Source organism: Pantherophis guttatus, chromosome 1 (genome assembly GCF_059756535.1).
Source record: "Pantherophis guttatus breed Tessera chromosome 1, ASM5975653v1, whole genome shotgun sequence".
Lineage (NCBI taxonomy): Eukaryota > Metazoa > Chordata > Lepidosauria > Squamata > Colubridae > Pantherophis > Pantherophis guttatus.
Window position 1 is genome coordinate 118,529,545 of NC_142063.1, and position 17,158 is coordinate 118,546,702.

The 17,158-nt window shown below is 39.9% G+C and overlaps 1 protein-coding gene across 1 annotated transcript; it reads right to left on the reverse strand.

Annotated features, from left to right (window-relative positions):
* Positions 1-2,040: 2,040 nt before the first annotated feature.
* Positions 2,041-13,901, reverse strand: LOC117675288 (dnaJ homolog subfamily B member 6-like). The gene is made up of 8 exons (XM_034433777.3): positions 13,813-13,901; positions 12,296-12,542; positions 9,980-10,089; positions 8,247-8,300; positions 6,447-6,557; positions 4,555-4,654; positions 4,122-4,192; positions 2,041-2,789 (listed from the first exon to the last, which is right to left on the reverse strand). The coding sequence occupies exons 2-8, from the start codon at positions 12,358-12,360 to the stop codon at positions 2,506-2,508; spliced, it is 795 nt and encodes a 264-aa protein (XP_034289668.1). The 5' UTR covers positions 12,361-12,542; positions 13,813-13,901; the 3' UTR covers positions 2,041-2,505.
* Between the last annotated feature and the right edge of the window lie 3,257 nt (positions 13,902-17,158).

Here is a 17,158-nt window from a genome sequence, read left to right on the forward strand (position 1 = left end):
CTGGGGTATGACAGGGTATGGTTAATTGTGATGTCAGGGGCACTATCATTCGCATTCAGGTTTTGTGATTGGTTGTCCACAAGTAATAAATACAGTGTAAGGGAAATTCCACACTGTTGCTCATCTCCTGTGCCGCTCCTACCTGTTTCTAAAGTCAGCTTCAGACAGTCCACTCTGGATTGTCCCAGACTGCCAATGAAGTTGGACTGGAATTCAGTCCAAACTATGGCTACCATAAGACCTGATGGATCATTCCCCTGCTTCTTTCTTTTCCGTCCACGTGAGGAAGAGCAGTCTTGCTAGCTAGTTCCTGTGTGGACTGGTTTACCAAGGCCTTATTTTTCCTTTTTTGGGCTTTATCTCTTCTCATTAATCCCTGTGTTTTACCTTTGCTTTTCCAGAAGTTTGCAGGCATGGATGTCTTCACTCTCTACCCCACCAACCCTTCCTGCCTTATCTCTTTTCACACTAACCCAGATCCGTTCTTTTTTTTTTCCTGCTTCTAGTACGGTCATTGCTCTGATGTTAGCCTATCCAAAGCACTAGAGAACAAGTTATTCTCTGAATCTCACAATCTTTTGCAGCTCCATGGAAAATTTGTAGCAAGGAAGAATAGATAGTTCAGCTTCATGGAAACAAAAATTAAGATGATGTCTTTCAAAAAAATAAAGGGATGGGAAACTCTGTTTTACTATAGGAGGGGATGGGAAAGCAAGGATAGTATATTGCACCAGCCTGGCAAGAACCTGGAAGGGTTCTGCTTCTTTCTTTAGAATTATATTTTTCTATACATATACCTTATACAATAGCTTTCGGTCATTTCTTTTCACAGTAGTCATTTCTTATATTTTAATCATCCACAGCTGTTTCCACTTCATTGCACCAAGCATAAATTTATATAATTGTTCTTATATTCCCAATTAACCCCACACAATTCTGTGGAATTCTATAATTCATTTAATTGTCTTGCAAGCAGCTTCCACATCTTCTCTTTCCTTCTCTTCTAATACTTTTTCATACCGGACTCCTTCATACTTTTTGAAACTTGTGTTTTTGATCTCATTTTACTTCTTTTTCTTGCATGTCTATTTTTCCCAAGATTGTGTGTGTGTGTGTGTGTGTGTGTGTGTGTGTGTGTGTGTGTATATACACACACACAGATATACAATATCTATAGTATATACAGTATACATATATATTATACACATACATATACACATACTGTATACCAGTGATGGCTAACCTTTTCAGCACCAAGTGCTGAAAGCATGTGTGCACACACCCATAATGCAATGCACATGACACCCCCCCCATGCATGTGTTCGTGATCCCCTGCGTGTGCCCCACCCCCACGCATCCTCGCACATCTCCCACACATGCGTCCTCCCCGAGCATGCATGCACATCTCCCACATGTGCCCCATCCCCCGTGCATGCGCAGCAGAGACCTGAAAACCAGCTGGCCGGCGGGAGGCACGTGTGTATGGATGATGGAGGGAACAGCTTGCGTGCCCACATGCCAGATTTGCCATCACGGCTATATACGTATACATGTACACATATACATACACACACATGTATATTATATATATATCAGTTTGGCATATTTTGGCAAGTATGCCACATCATCTTATTCCCAGTTTTATCCCAAGCATCCTCACACTATTCCATGCAACCATAATCTTTAATGTAGAACAGTAGCCCCCAACCTTTTGGGCACTATGGACCAGTTCCGTGGAGGGCAGTTTTTCCACAGACCAGGGCTGTGTGTAATTTCATGAGCTGCAGGGATCCCACATGTGCGCAGATGGGGCTTCGCTCGATTTTTGACCTGGTTCCTGGCAAGCCGCAGTTTGATGCTGCTCCACAACCCAAGGGTTGGGGATCCTGATATAGAGACTTACCTTACAAGCTTTATTGATATAATTATTCATATTATGAGAAGCTTCCCACTCAAATATCATGATTACATTCTTTTTTTCTTCTGAAAAACATAGGTATCTCTTCCAACGTGGACTAAATAAGAATACTAAAAACAGAGTCACTGTTCCCAACCTTTATTAAACAGCCCATTGCCCTTTGCTTGTCTCCTTCCTAATGGATCCCATAATTTCTCCCTATACTGGTAGCTAAGTAAACTTAGAGGAACTTGATTTTGCCCAAGAATCTTCATCAGCCATAGTGGAGTTGATTTGTTACATGTGAGGGTGATCCTGTTCCTTTTGGCAAAGAACTCTTTTCTCTGATTAAGGGTTTCATTAATCCTTCAGTATTCTCCTCCTCCTCCTCCTCTTCTTCTTCTTTCCCTCCCTCTTTTAAGGACCATCTTCTTGCTAGCCAGTCTCCCCCAGTACACTGGTGCCTATTTTCACCTAGGGTCCATGTGGTATCTACTGGTTGATTAATTCTTCTCATCTGGGTCTTCATAGTATTCACATCAGGCGCACAATATGTTCCTCCTGACTTACCGCCAGCATATGAGATCTGATTTATATGCAGGTTACTGCTAGAATTCATCAATATGGGATTCATCATCCTCAGACTGGAACTCATCGTCTTGGTGAGACTCACTGTCCGTGTGAGAATTACTGTCCTCTTCAGGAGATTCGCCTCCCACTGTGTTGTTTGTATTTTTAATAGGGAAGATGCGCCTCACCTTAAGAACCTTACGGTTAGGATCAGAGTCATATTCGTCGTAAGTAAACTGAGGTAAGGACCTGTACCTGGTGGGCTTGCTACGAATAAAATGCCCTCCAGTTTCCCTCATAGGTGTTCTGTCAGCTGGCACACCTGCAAAAAGGAATTGAGTTCTGATGTTAATATTCAAGATCATGTCCTCCTCTAGAAACAAATGCCCCATTTTTTAAAAATGTCAATTGGAACACAGTTACTTGCTTTGCCCTGAGTCAGACAATTGAGTCTCCTGGCGTAAAACAGTTTACTCTTTCCAAAAACTCATATTTTTACTAGGAATGCCAGGAACCAAACCCACACCCAAGTCAGGTTTATGGCATTAGAGAGCATGTGGTTTATTATGGCACAAAAAAGAGGGAGTCAAGCTATTTTCCAAAGCACTTGAAGGCAGGACAAAAAGTAATGGATGGAAACTAATCAAGGAGGGAGGCAACCTATAACTAAAGAGAAATCTCTTGACAATTAGAACAATTAATAAGTGAAACAACTTGCCTCCAGAAGTTGTGAATGTTCCAACATTGGAAGTTTTTAAGAAGAAATTGGATAACCATTTGTCTGAAATAGTATAGGGTTTCCTGCCTAAGCAGAGGGTTGGATTAGAAGACCTCCAAGGTCTCTTCCAACTTTGTTGTTCTGTTATGGCCACCATTACTGATTTTAGCAATAATTTAGATATATTTATCTTTAATCATGGGATTATTGTTCTTTTTTTAACTTGGCAATTCCCAGAAAAATTAGTCTTTAATTTTTTTTTAACATTGTAGTCGACTATTTTAGGAGAAATCTTCTCTGATTCAGGTATACATTTATGAATATTTATTCCAAGCATATGAAAAACCCAAACAGCTCAATTAAAGAATCTTTGCGCTAAAACACTTTGGAGTATTTTCCACTGGGCCAATCCCGCATCTTGGATTTTCTGTGTCAGAACTCTTTTTTTTGCCCATTCATATGTATTACACTCATGTCTTTAAGATAATGTATTTCTTATACACTAAATGGAAACAATATATGAGATGTTTGTCCATATGGGAATAGAACATAGCTCAATGAAAGCACATCAGCTTCAACCTTCAACCTCTCCAGGTCTAAGCCTAAAATCTTGGCAATCTGCTGCGAATTAACTCAAAAATGAGCTAAGTGGATCAATGGTACAGTTTCATGGAATGCAATATCCTCCATTTCCTAAATGTTGGACAGTGTGCAAGCAGTAAATATGTGGGAACATTTTTTAGTGTTGATATGTAGAATTTAATTTAATTAGTAGAAGCAGAATTTCAATACTGTATCTGAAATAACTCAATTCACTCAAAGCAGCAGCAGCTCTTCTCCAAACTGCATGAAATTTTCAAACTGTTTGGGCTAGAATACAGCTCCTTTTATAATTCCTGCTGGATCAAAGCAAGATTCTATGTTTCAGTTTCTTACCATTAACAACAACAGATTTAAGTTGTCCATTTTCTTCAACTTCCACTCGCTCCTGTCCGTCCTTAATAATTCTGGGAAATAAATAATACTTTTTCAGAGATGAAAATCAGATTCTCTGTTCTAGCTTTTATTTAAGAGGTTGTAAATAACACTTCGTTTTTGAGAAAGGTAGATGCTTTCACTTTGAACAAAACGATCATAAGCAAAATCAGAAAACAAGTGGAGTGGGGGATTTTTCCTGCTGCACCCGAAGTCTGCTGAGCTGTGGTAGCCATGACAGAAAGTTTGGGGGAAATGGTTTTTACCAGGCCCTCTGGTCACATGATCAAATTGCTTATAACCACTGTGTACTACTGAAAGCTATTTGGGGAAAAGGAATAGTTATGGCGCATTTGGAGCTACTGGTTAGTTCTTGGAATAATCCCTTCCTCACCTTTTGGTAGTGATTTGTTTGCCATTGAAGAAGTTAGTTGAGGAAGAATAAAAACTGAATCCTTTTCCTCCAACGCAGCTAGTGAAAGCCATAGGATCTCCTAAAAAATAAATTAGCAAATTTAGGTCTTGGATATTTGACATAAAAAAAGAGAAAGAGAGAAAGGAAGGAAGGAAGGAGCAAGGGAGGGAAGGAAAGAAGGAAGGAAGGAAGGAAGGAAGGACCAAATTATTTAGCATCTCAGGCAGAAAAGCCTACTGATGTACTTTATAGCAATAAAAATGTGATGGATCAGAGGTTCTAGCTGTTTTATATAGAGATAGGCTTCCATGTGATATGGTCTGCCATACTAAGCAGTTAGGAGCTGGGTTGATATACTATGAAAGCCATAATGTAGTTGGTTGTTTGGGCTTTATACCATGTTTTATTAACTGGAATCTGACACTTATTGTTACATGTCAACTCAGCCAATTGTGGCTTAGTGAAAAAAATATTGGTTAAATAAATAAATGCTTATATCAGTCTCTAAAACCAACTGCTCATTGGAATAGGGCTGATCCACAGTACAGCAGCAAGCAGCAGAAATATACATCAACATATTCAATGGGGATTTGTCATCGCCCTTCAACTAACATAGTGGTTGATTTGACCCCTGGATGTTTTGGCAATTCCAATTCAGTTTGTTGTGCCTTGGTCCTTTATTTCTTTGAAGAAATCCAATCCACTAAATCCATCTTTTCTTGGGACTGCACAGGCACCCCAGAAACATAAGAAAGACATTGGGTTTTTTAAAAAAAAGAATTATTACCAACAATAATAAGAGTTCCCGTGCCAATTCCAAGATACTTTTTCCATTTTCTAAATGGATCTAAATTGCAGCACATTCTTGTTTCTGGCATATTATGGGACAGGCAGATTACAAGTAGTCCTCAATTTACCACAATTCATTTAGTAACCATTCAAAGTTACGACGTTTTCAAAGTTACTGAAAAAAGTGACTTGTGGCCATTTTTCAAACTTATGACTTATGCAGGATCCCCATCAGGGGTGAAATGCTCCCGGTTCGGACCGGATCACCCAATCCGGTAGCGATGGCAGCGGGTGGTTCGGAGAACTGGTAGCAAAAATCCCTGCGCCCCCCCCCATGCCCAGCTGAGCCGCACGATCATCAGAGGCTTTTTTTTTTTTACTTTTAAAAGCATTTTTTCGTCGGAAGAGGTTGTTGAAAAAATGCTTTTAAAAGTAAACAAAAAAAAAAGCCTCTGATGATCGTGTGGCTCAGCTGGGATCGTCAGAGGCTTTTCAATGCATTTTTTTCTGCAACCTCTTGGCCAGAAGGGGTGGTAAAAAAATGATTTGAAAAGTCTCTGACAATCCCAGCTGAGTTGCCTGATCAGCAGAGGCTTTTCAAAGCATTAGAAAAAATGCTTTGAAAAGTTAAAAAAAAAAAAGTTGGCCACGCCCTCCCAGTCACATTACCCACCACCACCAAGCCACGCCCACAGAACCGGTAGTAACAAATTTTACATTTCACCCCTGATCCCCATGGTCATGTGATCAAAATGCAGATATTTGGCGATTGACCCATATTTATGACGGTTGCAGTGTTCTAGAGTCACGTGATCACCTTTTGCAACCTTCTAACAAGCAAAGTCAATGGGGAAGCCAGATTCAGTTAACAACCATGTTACTAACTTAACAACTACAGTGATTGACTTAACAACCGTAGCAAGAAAGGACATAAAATGGGGCAGAAATCACTTAACAACTGTCTTGTCAGAAATTTTTGGCTCACTTGTGGTTGTAAGTCAAGAACTATCTGTATATGAATTAGTACAAATAGGTAAGATGGCTTTGAGTTTCTCTGAATACTAAACAGGATTAGTACTTACCAAAAAAAGGATCCCTTCCCCCAAAAAATTCCCGAAAGACATCATGGGCACTGCGGAAATGGAACATATATTCAGAACTAATATTGCTCCCAGCAGATCCTCCTGGCCTACCTGAAAGATGTTAAAGAATGGAAAAGATCAGGGCTGTGCACACTTCAAAAATAATTCAGAACAGAGGTGATATTCAGCAGGTTCTGACCAGTTCTGGAGAACTGGTAGCGGAAATTTTGAGTAGTTCGGAGAACCGGTAAATACCATCTCTGATTAGCCCTGCCCCCATCTATTCTCTGCCTCCTGAGTCCCAGCTGATCGGGAGGAAATGGGGATTTTGTAGTAACCTTCCCCTGGATTGGGGAGGGAATGGAAATTTTGCAGTATTCTTCCCGTGGAGTGGGGTTGGAATGGAGATTTTATAGTATCCTTCCCCTGCCACCAAGCCTTGCCCACCAAGCCATGCCACGCCCACCAAGCCACGCCCACAGAACCAGTAGTAAAAAAAATTGAATCCCACCACTGATTCAGAAGTGCTCCAGAGCAGGGGTCTCCAACCTTGGCAACTTTCAGACTTGTGGACTTCATCTGGGAGTTGAAGTCCACAAGTCTGAAAGTTGCCAAGGTTGGAGACCCCTGCTCCAGAGTGCTTCTTTGCTGTTCATTAAAGCCATCTTACTTTTTCCACACAAACCTGGAAGAAAAGGATGATTATGCTCAAAGTCTCGGTGGCTCAAGTAAAAGATGCCCTGTTTTAATGAACAGCAGAGAATTGCTGGGTCATGTGAGTTTGAGGTACACATTCCGAAACATGTTTGAAACATGTTCCATCCCAGAAAAGATATTCAGAATAATTAAATTTAGAGATATTAGTTATGTTATGTTTAACTTAAAACAAGAGATTACCTGGTTAAATATTTCTGAGGAACATTGGAGGCATTTCCCCTTCCCCTCTCTCCTCCCCCCACTTTTTAACCTTTTCCCCCATTGAACTTCCTTCTCTTTTTTGTAGTTATTTTGTAATTTACATTTTCTTGAAATTTAATAAAGTTGTATTTAAAAAAAAAGATCTCTAGACTATAAGAAGTGATCGATAGGGAACACAAGGCAGGGGAAGCTCTCTTTTTTAAAACCCAAGTTCTGAATATTAATAATTGACCCAGGTCAGATGAAATCACAGTGCCATGCTAGAGTATCTGTCTCTTGAAACTCTTTTTAAAGGGCATTTCTGCACAAGCTTTTCATATCATATCACTCCAGAATCAACTCCAGACTTCTATGTTGGATAACTCTGGCAGTTTAAGTTGTTTATTTCTGATTCAGTTGCAGTGTATTCCAGTGGTGGGTTGCTACCGGTTCGCCCCGGTTCGGGCGAAACGGTAGCAGCGGTGGTGAGAGACTCTGCCCACCCACCCAGACGTCATCAAAAACGCTCTGCGCATGCGCAGAAGCACCAGGCGCTCGCAAAACGAGGGAGCACACCTGCGCGCTCCCAATAATGAACCGGTAGCAAAGAAAATTGAAACCCGCTAATGGTATACTCCAACACTAAAAAAAAAAAGCAATATTTCTGTCTGCAAAATTGAAACGCCATGGAGTTCACAGTTGGTGCTTTGTGGTGTGCCCCCCCCCTTTGGACTGTGGATCCTTTACATCTCTAACAGATGTCTGCCCTTAAAATCATTACTTCCGTGCCCTTCTCAAGTTTATGTCTCCTGGGCACTCCTAAGATTGAGAAAGAAATGCATCTCCAGTTGTGTTGTCTTCTAGAATTCTGACTGCATTTGCTTTCTTTGCAATGTCACGTACCTCTTCCCATGAGTCCATCCTTACCATAGAGGTCATAGACATCACGTTTGTTCTCTGTAAGAAAGAAGGCTTGGTTAACATATACACTAAGCTAGATTGCTGAACTGGGTTTATAGAACATTGACTGTGGTTTACAAACAATCCTAGCTTGATTCTTGCTCCACGCTTAGCATTGTGCAAGCATGTTGAAAAGTAGGACCTTATCTAGCTCTCCCTCTGTTTTCAGAAACCCTGTTTTTTGTTGGCTTGCTTTGTTTCACAGTCTCATCTAGTCACCATACTTACTTATGTGGAATAATAAATGAAGGCAGAAAGACCTGGCTGCATTCTGGACTTTCTGTCAGAATTCCACCATCCTCAGCTAAACTTGAGAATTGATAAGTATCATAAGAACCAAGGTAAGTAAAGCACACAAGAATGAATGTGCAGGGCAATGACACATTGAACAGACTGCCTTTGTTACAAAGAATGCAACTGCCACCTGCATGCTGAGCTCAGAGACTTTAATCTTAAGGAAAAATAAGGAATCTGATCAAATGGAATTCAGTGTAGGGATCAGTTGAATGAATGACCTTCCAGAATGTGGGTAAATGGCACCAGCTTCTATGAAATGAAGAAGTATTGAAAGATGTAGAATAAATGATAGGATTAGCTACCATTGGCTTCCCACATATACAGAAGGTAGAGACCAATGTGCCAAATGGATGGAATCCAAGAAAGAATCTGAAAATGTTGCTGCTTAAATTCCAGGTAGGAGAGACAGAAAGGCCATATGATCCTATGCATTAAGGTCTTGTGTAAGGAGTACTAAGGAGAAACAGGGATAAGATCTAAGATGAAAAAAGGGCATTTCAAACTGTGTCCCACAAAAGGTTTCACAAGAACTTGATGGGGGTACATGAGGGAGAAAGGGAGAACAACATTCACAATTTTTAAAATATTTTTTATGAAGTTTCATTGTAAGGTAAAGTTAGAAAAATAAGAGAGAGAAAAATAATGACTATCTTTGGTGCAGTAGACTGCAAAAAGAATACAACCTCAATATTTTACTTTACATTTCATAACATTTCAAGCTATTTCTGTAATTATGAAATCATTCTAATTATCCAAACCTAAAATCAACATTTCATTTTGTTCTGTTTTGAGCAGAAAGTCCAGAAGCAATTTGCAAGTAGAAAAAAAATAAATTATTTTCTTTAATTAAAACAATCAATTTTGCCATCTCCACTAACTCCATCACCTTTTCCATTCATTCTTCCATTGTGGGTATTATCTATCTTTGTGCATATAAGAGTTTTACAGCCAAATTTCACCATTTTTCTATTACTAGAGGTTTGTCTCTTGATCAGGAACTTTTTAAAGAAATCTTAACAACTATGTTTAAGAACCTCAAGTCTGTGCAACAAATATCAAATTGTACCTCCCACTGCTGATGCTGACTGAGTTTATCTTCCAGATTTCAGTGGGAGAAAATGAACCCTTCTTTAAGGATTCAAGGCACTAGTATTACAAGAAAGTCTTGATGCACCTACTTACAACTAACTATGACAATATGTCACAATGCCCCCCCTTCATTGTTTAGACAAATACATTAAAGGCACTAAATGAATTTGGTTGAGCAGTAATAACATGCCAAACATTGGGGTATTTTGTGGGTAGGGGAAAGGAGACAAATATACAAGAGGCAATAAGAGGCACTTTTTCAGTCATGAAAAGAGAGCTTGAATACTTACTATCTGAAAGTACTTCATAGGCTTCTGCAATCTCCTTGAATCTCTGTTCTGCAAATTGTTTGTTTTCTGGATTTTTATCTGGGTGCCACTTGAGAGCTTTCTTCCTGTACCTTTAATGTTCATGCACACAGAGATACAGATACAAAATTAGCATCCGCGGTAGCGGAAATTTTGAGTAGTTCGGAGAACCAGTAAATACCACCTCTGACTGGCGCCGCCCCCATCTATTCTCTGCCTCCCAAGTCCCAGCTGATCGGGAGGAAATGGGGATTTTGTAATATCCTTCCCCTGGAATGAGGAGGGAATGGAGATTTTACAGTATTCTTCCACTGCCACGCCCACCAAACCACACCCACCAAGCCACACCATGCCCACCAAGCCACACCCACAGAACCGGTAGTAAAAATTTTTGAAACCCACTGTACAAAACACACACACACACACATAAAGAGAGTGGGGGGGAGAGAGAATAAATCACAAAGTTGATAAAGTGGACAGCAGTTCTTAAGTACAAAGGATTTGTGCAATTCTGTCACCTCATTTTTGGGACAAAGAAGGGAACAGATTACTACTGCTCCACAGGATTTTTTTTCCTATTTTTTTTAAGTAGGCTTCAACAACCTCTGCCCTAGTCTGACCCTACTAGTTGAGGAGCAGTCAAGTTGGCAGACTCACTTCGGACTGTTTGAAGCGATCTCCCTCCAGTGGTTTAGAGTCTGGCATATGGTTAGAGGAGAATGTTGAGTACTATTACAATGCATTAAGCAAATGCATTATCAGATGTTACAAAGATAATTTTGAAATTTGCAGCAGGCTAATTTGCAAGCATTTTATTATAATCAGGTAGCAACATCTCTACACACTTCGGGCCTTAAATATATCTGCAGCAGAAGTAAAAGGAGGAAAGAAGATCTCCTGCATAGACTTGCAAGCTCTTCTGGTGAAACAATGATAGTATGGCAAATTAAGGGTGGCCTCTACAGGTAGTCCTTGACTTACGACACAATTGGGTTGTAAACATCTGTGACTAAGCAATGCGGTTGTTAAGTCCTGTCTGATTTTGCCATCTTTTTTTTTTTGCCATGATTATTAAGTTAATCAGAATGACCTTGGGACAATTCAATTGTTGTACGTGTCAGGACCAATTGTAAATCATGTTTTTGAGCACCCATTGTAACTTGGAATGGTCGTAAATCAAGGACTACCTGTACAGGGCACAATTACGAACTGCTTCAGAGTGAAGTTGCTAATAGTGGGTGACATAACAAAATCCAAGCCTTCTTTGTGGGCTTGTTGGCCATCCTTTAGAACAGAGGTCTTCAAACTTGGCAGCTTTAAGACTTGTGGACTTCAACTCCCAGAATTCTCCAGCCAGCTGCTCTTGGATGTGATGGAAGATGCTCCCCTAATACCAATTTTACCTACAAGTAAAATTCTACCTGCTATCTTATTGACTCCAATGGAAGGAAAGTTCATCTCATACTTTGCTTATGGCACCAAAATATCTGAAATTAGCTTTACAAAACCCAGAAGTATTGCCTTTCTTCCCTTTTACCCTACACACAAGGGCTATTATACAATTAAGATAATGTTAACTGAATGGGTATGTGTATTGTATTTGTTTAGAGGACTTTTTTTTTAATGCCTATTAATGCTCCAAATCTGCCATCTGACAAACTAGGACATATTTTTAGTGGATCAAATTTTTTAAGATGATTAGTATGATTAATAGGATTCCTGGACTTGCTACAGTGTTCTTAAAATATATATCTGTTCTCTGAAATATTTTTTAAAAAGTGATTAAACTCTACAGTGTTAAAGCCCACCTACCTCTTCTTGCCTTAAATAGTGAAACATCTGTTACAAGAAGAGGTTCACTAAAAGTGAATTTCTTGCTTCTCAAAGTGCCTGCATTACAGAGGTGGGTTTCAGCAGGTTCTGAACAGTTCTGGAGTACCAATAGCGGAAATGTTGAGTAGTTCGAAGAACCAGTAGTAAAAATTCTGACTGGCTCCGCCCCCATCTATTCTCTGCCTCCCAAATCCCAGTTGATTGGGAGGAAATGGGGATTTTGTAGTAACCTTTCCCCTGGAGTGGGATGGGAATGGAGATTTTACAGTATCTTTCCCCACCAAGCCGTGCCCACCAAGCCACACCACGCCTACCAAGCCACGCCCACAGAACCGGTAATAAAAAAAATTGAAACCCACCACTGCTACATTAGCTGATTGGCTGGAGGATAACATCCTCTTAGAAATAAGGTAACAACAGAGGTTATTGATGAAATCAATTTTTGAGTAAATCAAAAGTACTTACGCTTTTTTAATATCATCTAAGGAAGCAGTCTTGGGAAGTCCCAGGGCTTCATAGTACTCCACCATGTTGAAGAGATGTTTTCTGCAGAACCGGTGAGGATGTAAACACAGTCAAACAGATATGTATTAGAAGGTCTCTAGATAGTCAACCAAAATCTTTGAGTTTTCAACTGAAGTTACAGGTGGTCATGGCCATTCACCAGGTTGGGCAGGCCCATATGGAGACGCAAATGGTTGGATAGTTGATCCTACAACACAGAGAAGAAAGTGTCATGCTACTCAAATATATATTAGCTTCTCCAAAGACATGGGGGGCGGGGAGAATGAACCTACATGTTCCCTATTGATTCATGTTAGTATTTTTGTATCAGATAGAAAGACAGAAGGTCTTCAGATAGGGCAAAGGTGATTACAAAACTGCCGATACCACACCTTTCCTAGAGATAATCTCTTAGATACTAAGGGAAGACTGAGGAAAAAAATTAAGATACATTTGAAGAAAACAAAGATCCCCATCCACATGTACAGAGGTGCTTCCACTTCCGGCATGAACTGGATCATCTACCATTTCACTCTCCACCCTTTCTGTGAGTCTTTATCAGGACATTAAACGTTTTTTTAAAAAAATCCATTAACGTTTAACATCCTTCATTCTCTTGTACCTATCAGCAGTTCAGTTCTAGTTGGTCCTTTTGCCCATTTTGACGCTACTAATTTCAGATAAGAATAGTGCCTAATTGAATTTGCTGCTTCAGATTTTCATGTTTTTGTGTGGCTGAGAAAAAGGGGATAATCAACAGTTGGACAAAGCATATTAGATTTTTATTGGTTAATCTCCACAGTCACACAGGAGCTGAATCCGCACAACATATTTAAACTTGGCTTCTAAATTGATTTCTCTGGGGTCACACAATACAATGAATCATACTATCTGAATATATAATCTAAGCCGCAATAAAACAAACCAAAGATAACCTTTATCATGCTAAGTAACACGTCTTCAAGAAAAGGAGAATTCGGGTTATCGGTTTCTTTTTCAAGTCTGCCGTACTAATATTTATTCATTTATTTCATTTAACAATATATATTGTAAAGGTACCTAGCCCTACTTAATACAATGTTCTATAAAGTCGTCTAGAAAGAACTGTCAGTCTGGATCTCAATTACAGGGGGCTTTTCCACTAGTCTCTGTAAGCTGCTGTGGCCTAGAGGTGGAGCTCTTGCCTCACAATCAGGAGGTTGGGAGTTTGATCCTAGGTAGATGTAGGGTCTCCTGCTTGGGTTGGACTAGATGACCTGCAAAGTCCCTTACAACTCTGTTAATCTCAGGAAGAGGATTGAGCACTTTGAGGAAAATGAAATTTCCCACGATTACTTTCACTTTGAGAAAAGTAAAAATCCACACAGCTGAGTACATGTAAAATTCTCTATACAGGCCTGCCACTGGGTTGCCTTTTTCTCTTATGGACTAGTTTCACATTTGCTGTCCACCTATCAAAACCCAAAGCAGTTGGGTACCTTATTGTAGAGGAAACAACTGTCCTGGCTGCATGTTGGGCCCAGTTCTGAGATCTTGCAGGTGTCAGCTCACACCTGCACACACACACACAGTTGCTGACTGATCAGAAGGTAAAGGGAAAGGAACTCAGCAATAGCCAATCACCCAATTCCTTTTCTTTTGCAAAACAGCAGTAGCAACAAGAACCAATGGGAAGTTTGACCTGATTATGATGTCACCTCTTTGTATTTTTCATATGGGACATTATAAACTAACCATAGATCTCAAGGCAGGGGAAAGTGAGAAGAAAAATGTATTAAGGCCCATATTGCTGTTGTTTCATTCAACTTTAATTTAATTACAAGAATTATGTCCCACTGAAATCAGTAGGGCTTCCTCCAGTTCTGGAGAAATCTAATTATCTCAGCCTACTTCACGCTGACTTCAAGACTGAGCTGTGAGCTATGACTCTGCCTTTTTAAACCTGATGGATTATCTTTGCTTGGAGAACAACAGAGGGAGCATGGCTTTGTTTTTGTTTTTCTTTGATAGAAATTTATAAGGCTGTCCAACTCTACAATGACTCAAACAGCAAACAGCAAAAACAATCATGAAAGATAAATTAAAAACTCCAAATCCTAGAGAAAGACAACTATGAAAAGAAATTATCAGACACAGAGGATTAACTAACCCATTTTAACCCACAATCTGGGAAAACAGCCAGGTTTTCAAAGCTCTTTTCGACATAGCCAAATTTATTGGGAGGGCGTGTGGAATGATGTTCCAGAAGGCATTTTTCAACAAAATGTTGCCTTAGTCAATCAGAGCCCCAAGGTCGGGGCTCTTGATGTTGGTTCTTCCCTAGTGAGAATTGACTTATTGAAACAGAGTTGCTGGATGACAATATCCCACAGGTGTCAAACTGGCGGCGTCGTGTTACTGTCATGTGATGCATTGCGATGGTTTTTCCCTTCACGGAGCTGGGGTGGGCATGGCCTATGCATGATGCATCCGGCCCGCAGGCCGCCAGTTTGACACCCATTGAATATCCCAATGCTAGGAAGAGGAAAAGTACTTCTGTTTTTATCACCGCATTTGATTATTTCAGTTAGCTTGGCAGCCTAACCCAACATGAAGTAGCATTTGCCTTGTGGCCTCCCTAGTCTGAAGTAGCATTTGCCTCATGGCTTCCCTAAAATTTATTCCCATGAACAAAAGAGGATGGCTGCTAGTAGAAGAGTCATCCATCTGAACTATAATGAAGTGAATGCCCGTGTGTTCTATTTTTTAAATAATTGGCATGGGCATCCTTCAGTCTCAAGAGACTATGATATCGTGCTCTGGAAAGAGGTCCTAAAACAGCATCTAGTGTGACTAAAAAGGCCAATTCGAGAGTGGCAATCCCTTCCATCCTGAGGGCAGATACATTCTGTCCCCTGCCCAGTCCCCAGATTTCGATGGTTCTGGGATTGCCTCTTTGCCTCAGCCTGACGAACAAGTGTCTCTTCAAATTGGAGAAAGCCATGCTGCGTCTTTAGCCTCCAAGCTGAACGATCGGAGGTCAAGGTTTCCCAGTTGTTAATGTCCATTCCCAGGGCCTTTAGGTCCCTCTTGCAGATATCCTTATATCGCAGCTGTGGTCTCCCTCTGAGGCACTTTCCCTATACTAATTCTCCATACAGGAGATCTTTTGGAATCCAACCATCAGCCATTCTCACGACATGCCCCAGCCAGCGTAGACGTCGCTGTTTCAATAGTGCATACAATACATGCTAGAAATTCCAGAATGTTCCAAGATTGCGCTATTTGGAACTTTGTCCTGCCAGGTGATGCCAAGAATTTGTTGGAGACAGCGCATATGAAAGGAGTTCAACTTTCTCTCCTGCTGTGCGTAAAGGGTCCACGACTCACTGCAGTACAAGAGTGTGCTCAGGACTCAGGCTCTATAGACGGGGATCTTTGTATGTTCTGTCAGCTTGTTATAAAGCCATACTCTCTTTGTAAGTCTGGAAAATGTGGCGGCCGCTTTACCAATTTACCAAAGGGTCTTATCAAAGTATAAATACAAATGAAAATAGTGGGATAATGAAAGGGGGAGATACAGTAGATAAGTGCAGAGTAAAGGGGGAAAGGAAATCATTGACTTCTGACTCTTTTTAGTGCAATAGTGAATAACTATTTTTAGTGAATAACATCATTGAAGTCTCAACTTTTTAATTTTACATTCTTAATATGTGCTGTCTTATCTAATCGGCAAAATCCCAATTCAAAGTTTCATTTTTTTCCATCTCAACTTCGCAAGCACAAAATCCAAAGTAGTTTCCAAGTATCTTATGTTCTATTTTTCAGAGGGAAGAAAGTGCCTTCTTAAAAGAGTTGCACATTTAGTAACAGTTACTATGAAGAAGAGAATTATTTATTCTTTTTTCTAAAAGCAAATAAACTCCTATTTGCTATAAAGTAAAATGAAAAACCTTAGGAACAATCCCATATTGAAACCTGGAGTCTCCTGGACAAAATATTTAGGCCTTCCTACTTCATTTAAAATAAATGTTTGTTAAAATAAGTCTCCTATTTAAATGTGCATTAAAATTAGTCTCTTTAACTCTTGGTTCCATCAGCCATTAAGTGCTACAGTTCCATGCACAGTAAAATGAACAAAATGTTCTGTATATTAAGAGGAAAATCATTGAATGAGGAGGTGAGAAAGTTATGAGAAAAAGTATTAGAAACCAAAAACAAAAGAAACCACTATTCTAATATAATCTATGTAGATAATATAAACATATGAAAATGATAGGATTAAAAAACTGGGATTTCTAAGAGTCGTGGTGGCACAGTGGTTAAAATGCAGTATTGCAGGCTAATTCTGCTGACTACCGATTGCCAGCAGTTAGGCAGTTCGAATCTCACTGGTTTAAGGTTGACTCAGCCTTGCATCCTTCCGAGGTCAGTGAAATGAGGACCCAGATTGTTGGAGGCAATATGCTGATATCTGTAAACTGCTTAGAGAGAGCTATTTACAGTGAAATTTTTATGAGGGGAGGAATTGCTGTCAGCTGATATCTTCTAGAGATGAGTTACATGAATTTTCTTGATCTTTGATTTAAATGTGGAAAAGTATCTACTGTCAAATGACTATTTAATATTTAATAATGCTTCCTTTTCCCTTTAATCTGCATGAAGCCCTAGGGCCCTGTTATGGCTCAGAAAATAACAGACTGAAAATACAATTCAGACACACCTATCCAAACACACTCTCCCACTGTCCATAGTGGTGGTCCTTTATGAAGATAATAAAGACAGATACTTTGGCCTTAAACTTTGATTACAAAAAAAATGTTTATGTGGCTCCTAAGTGCAAAT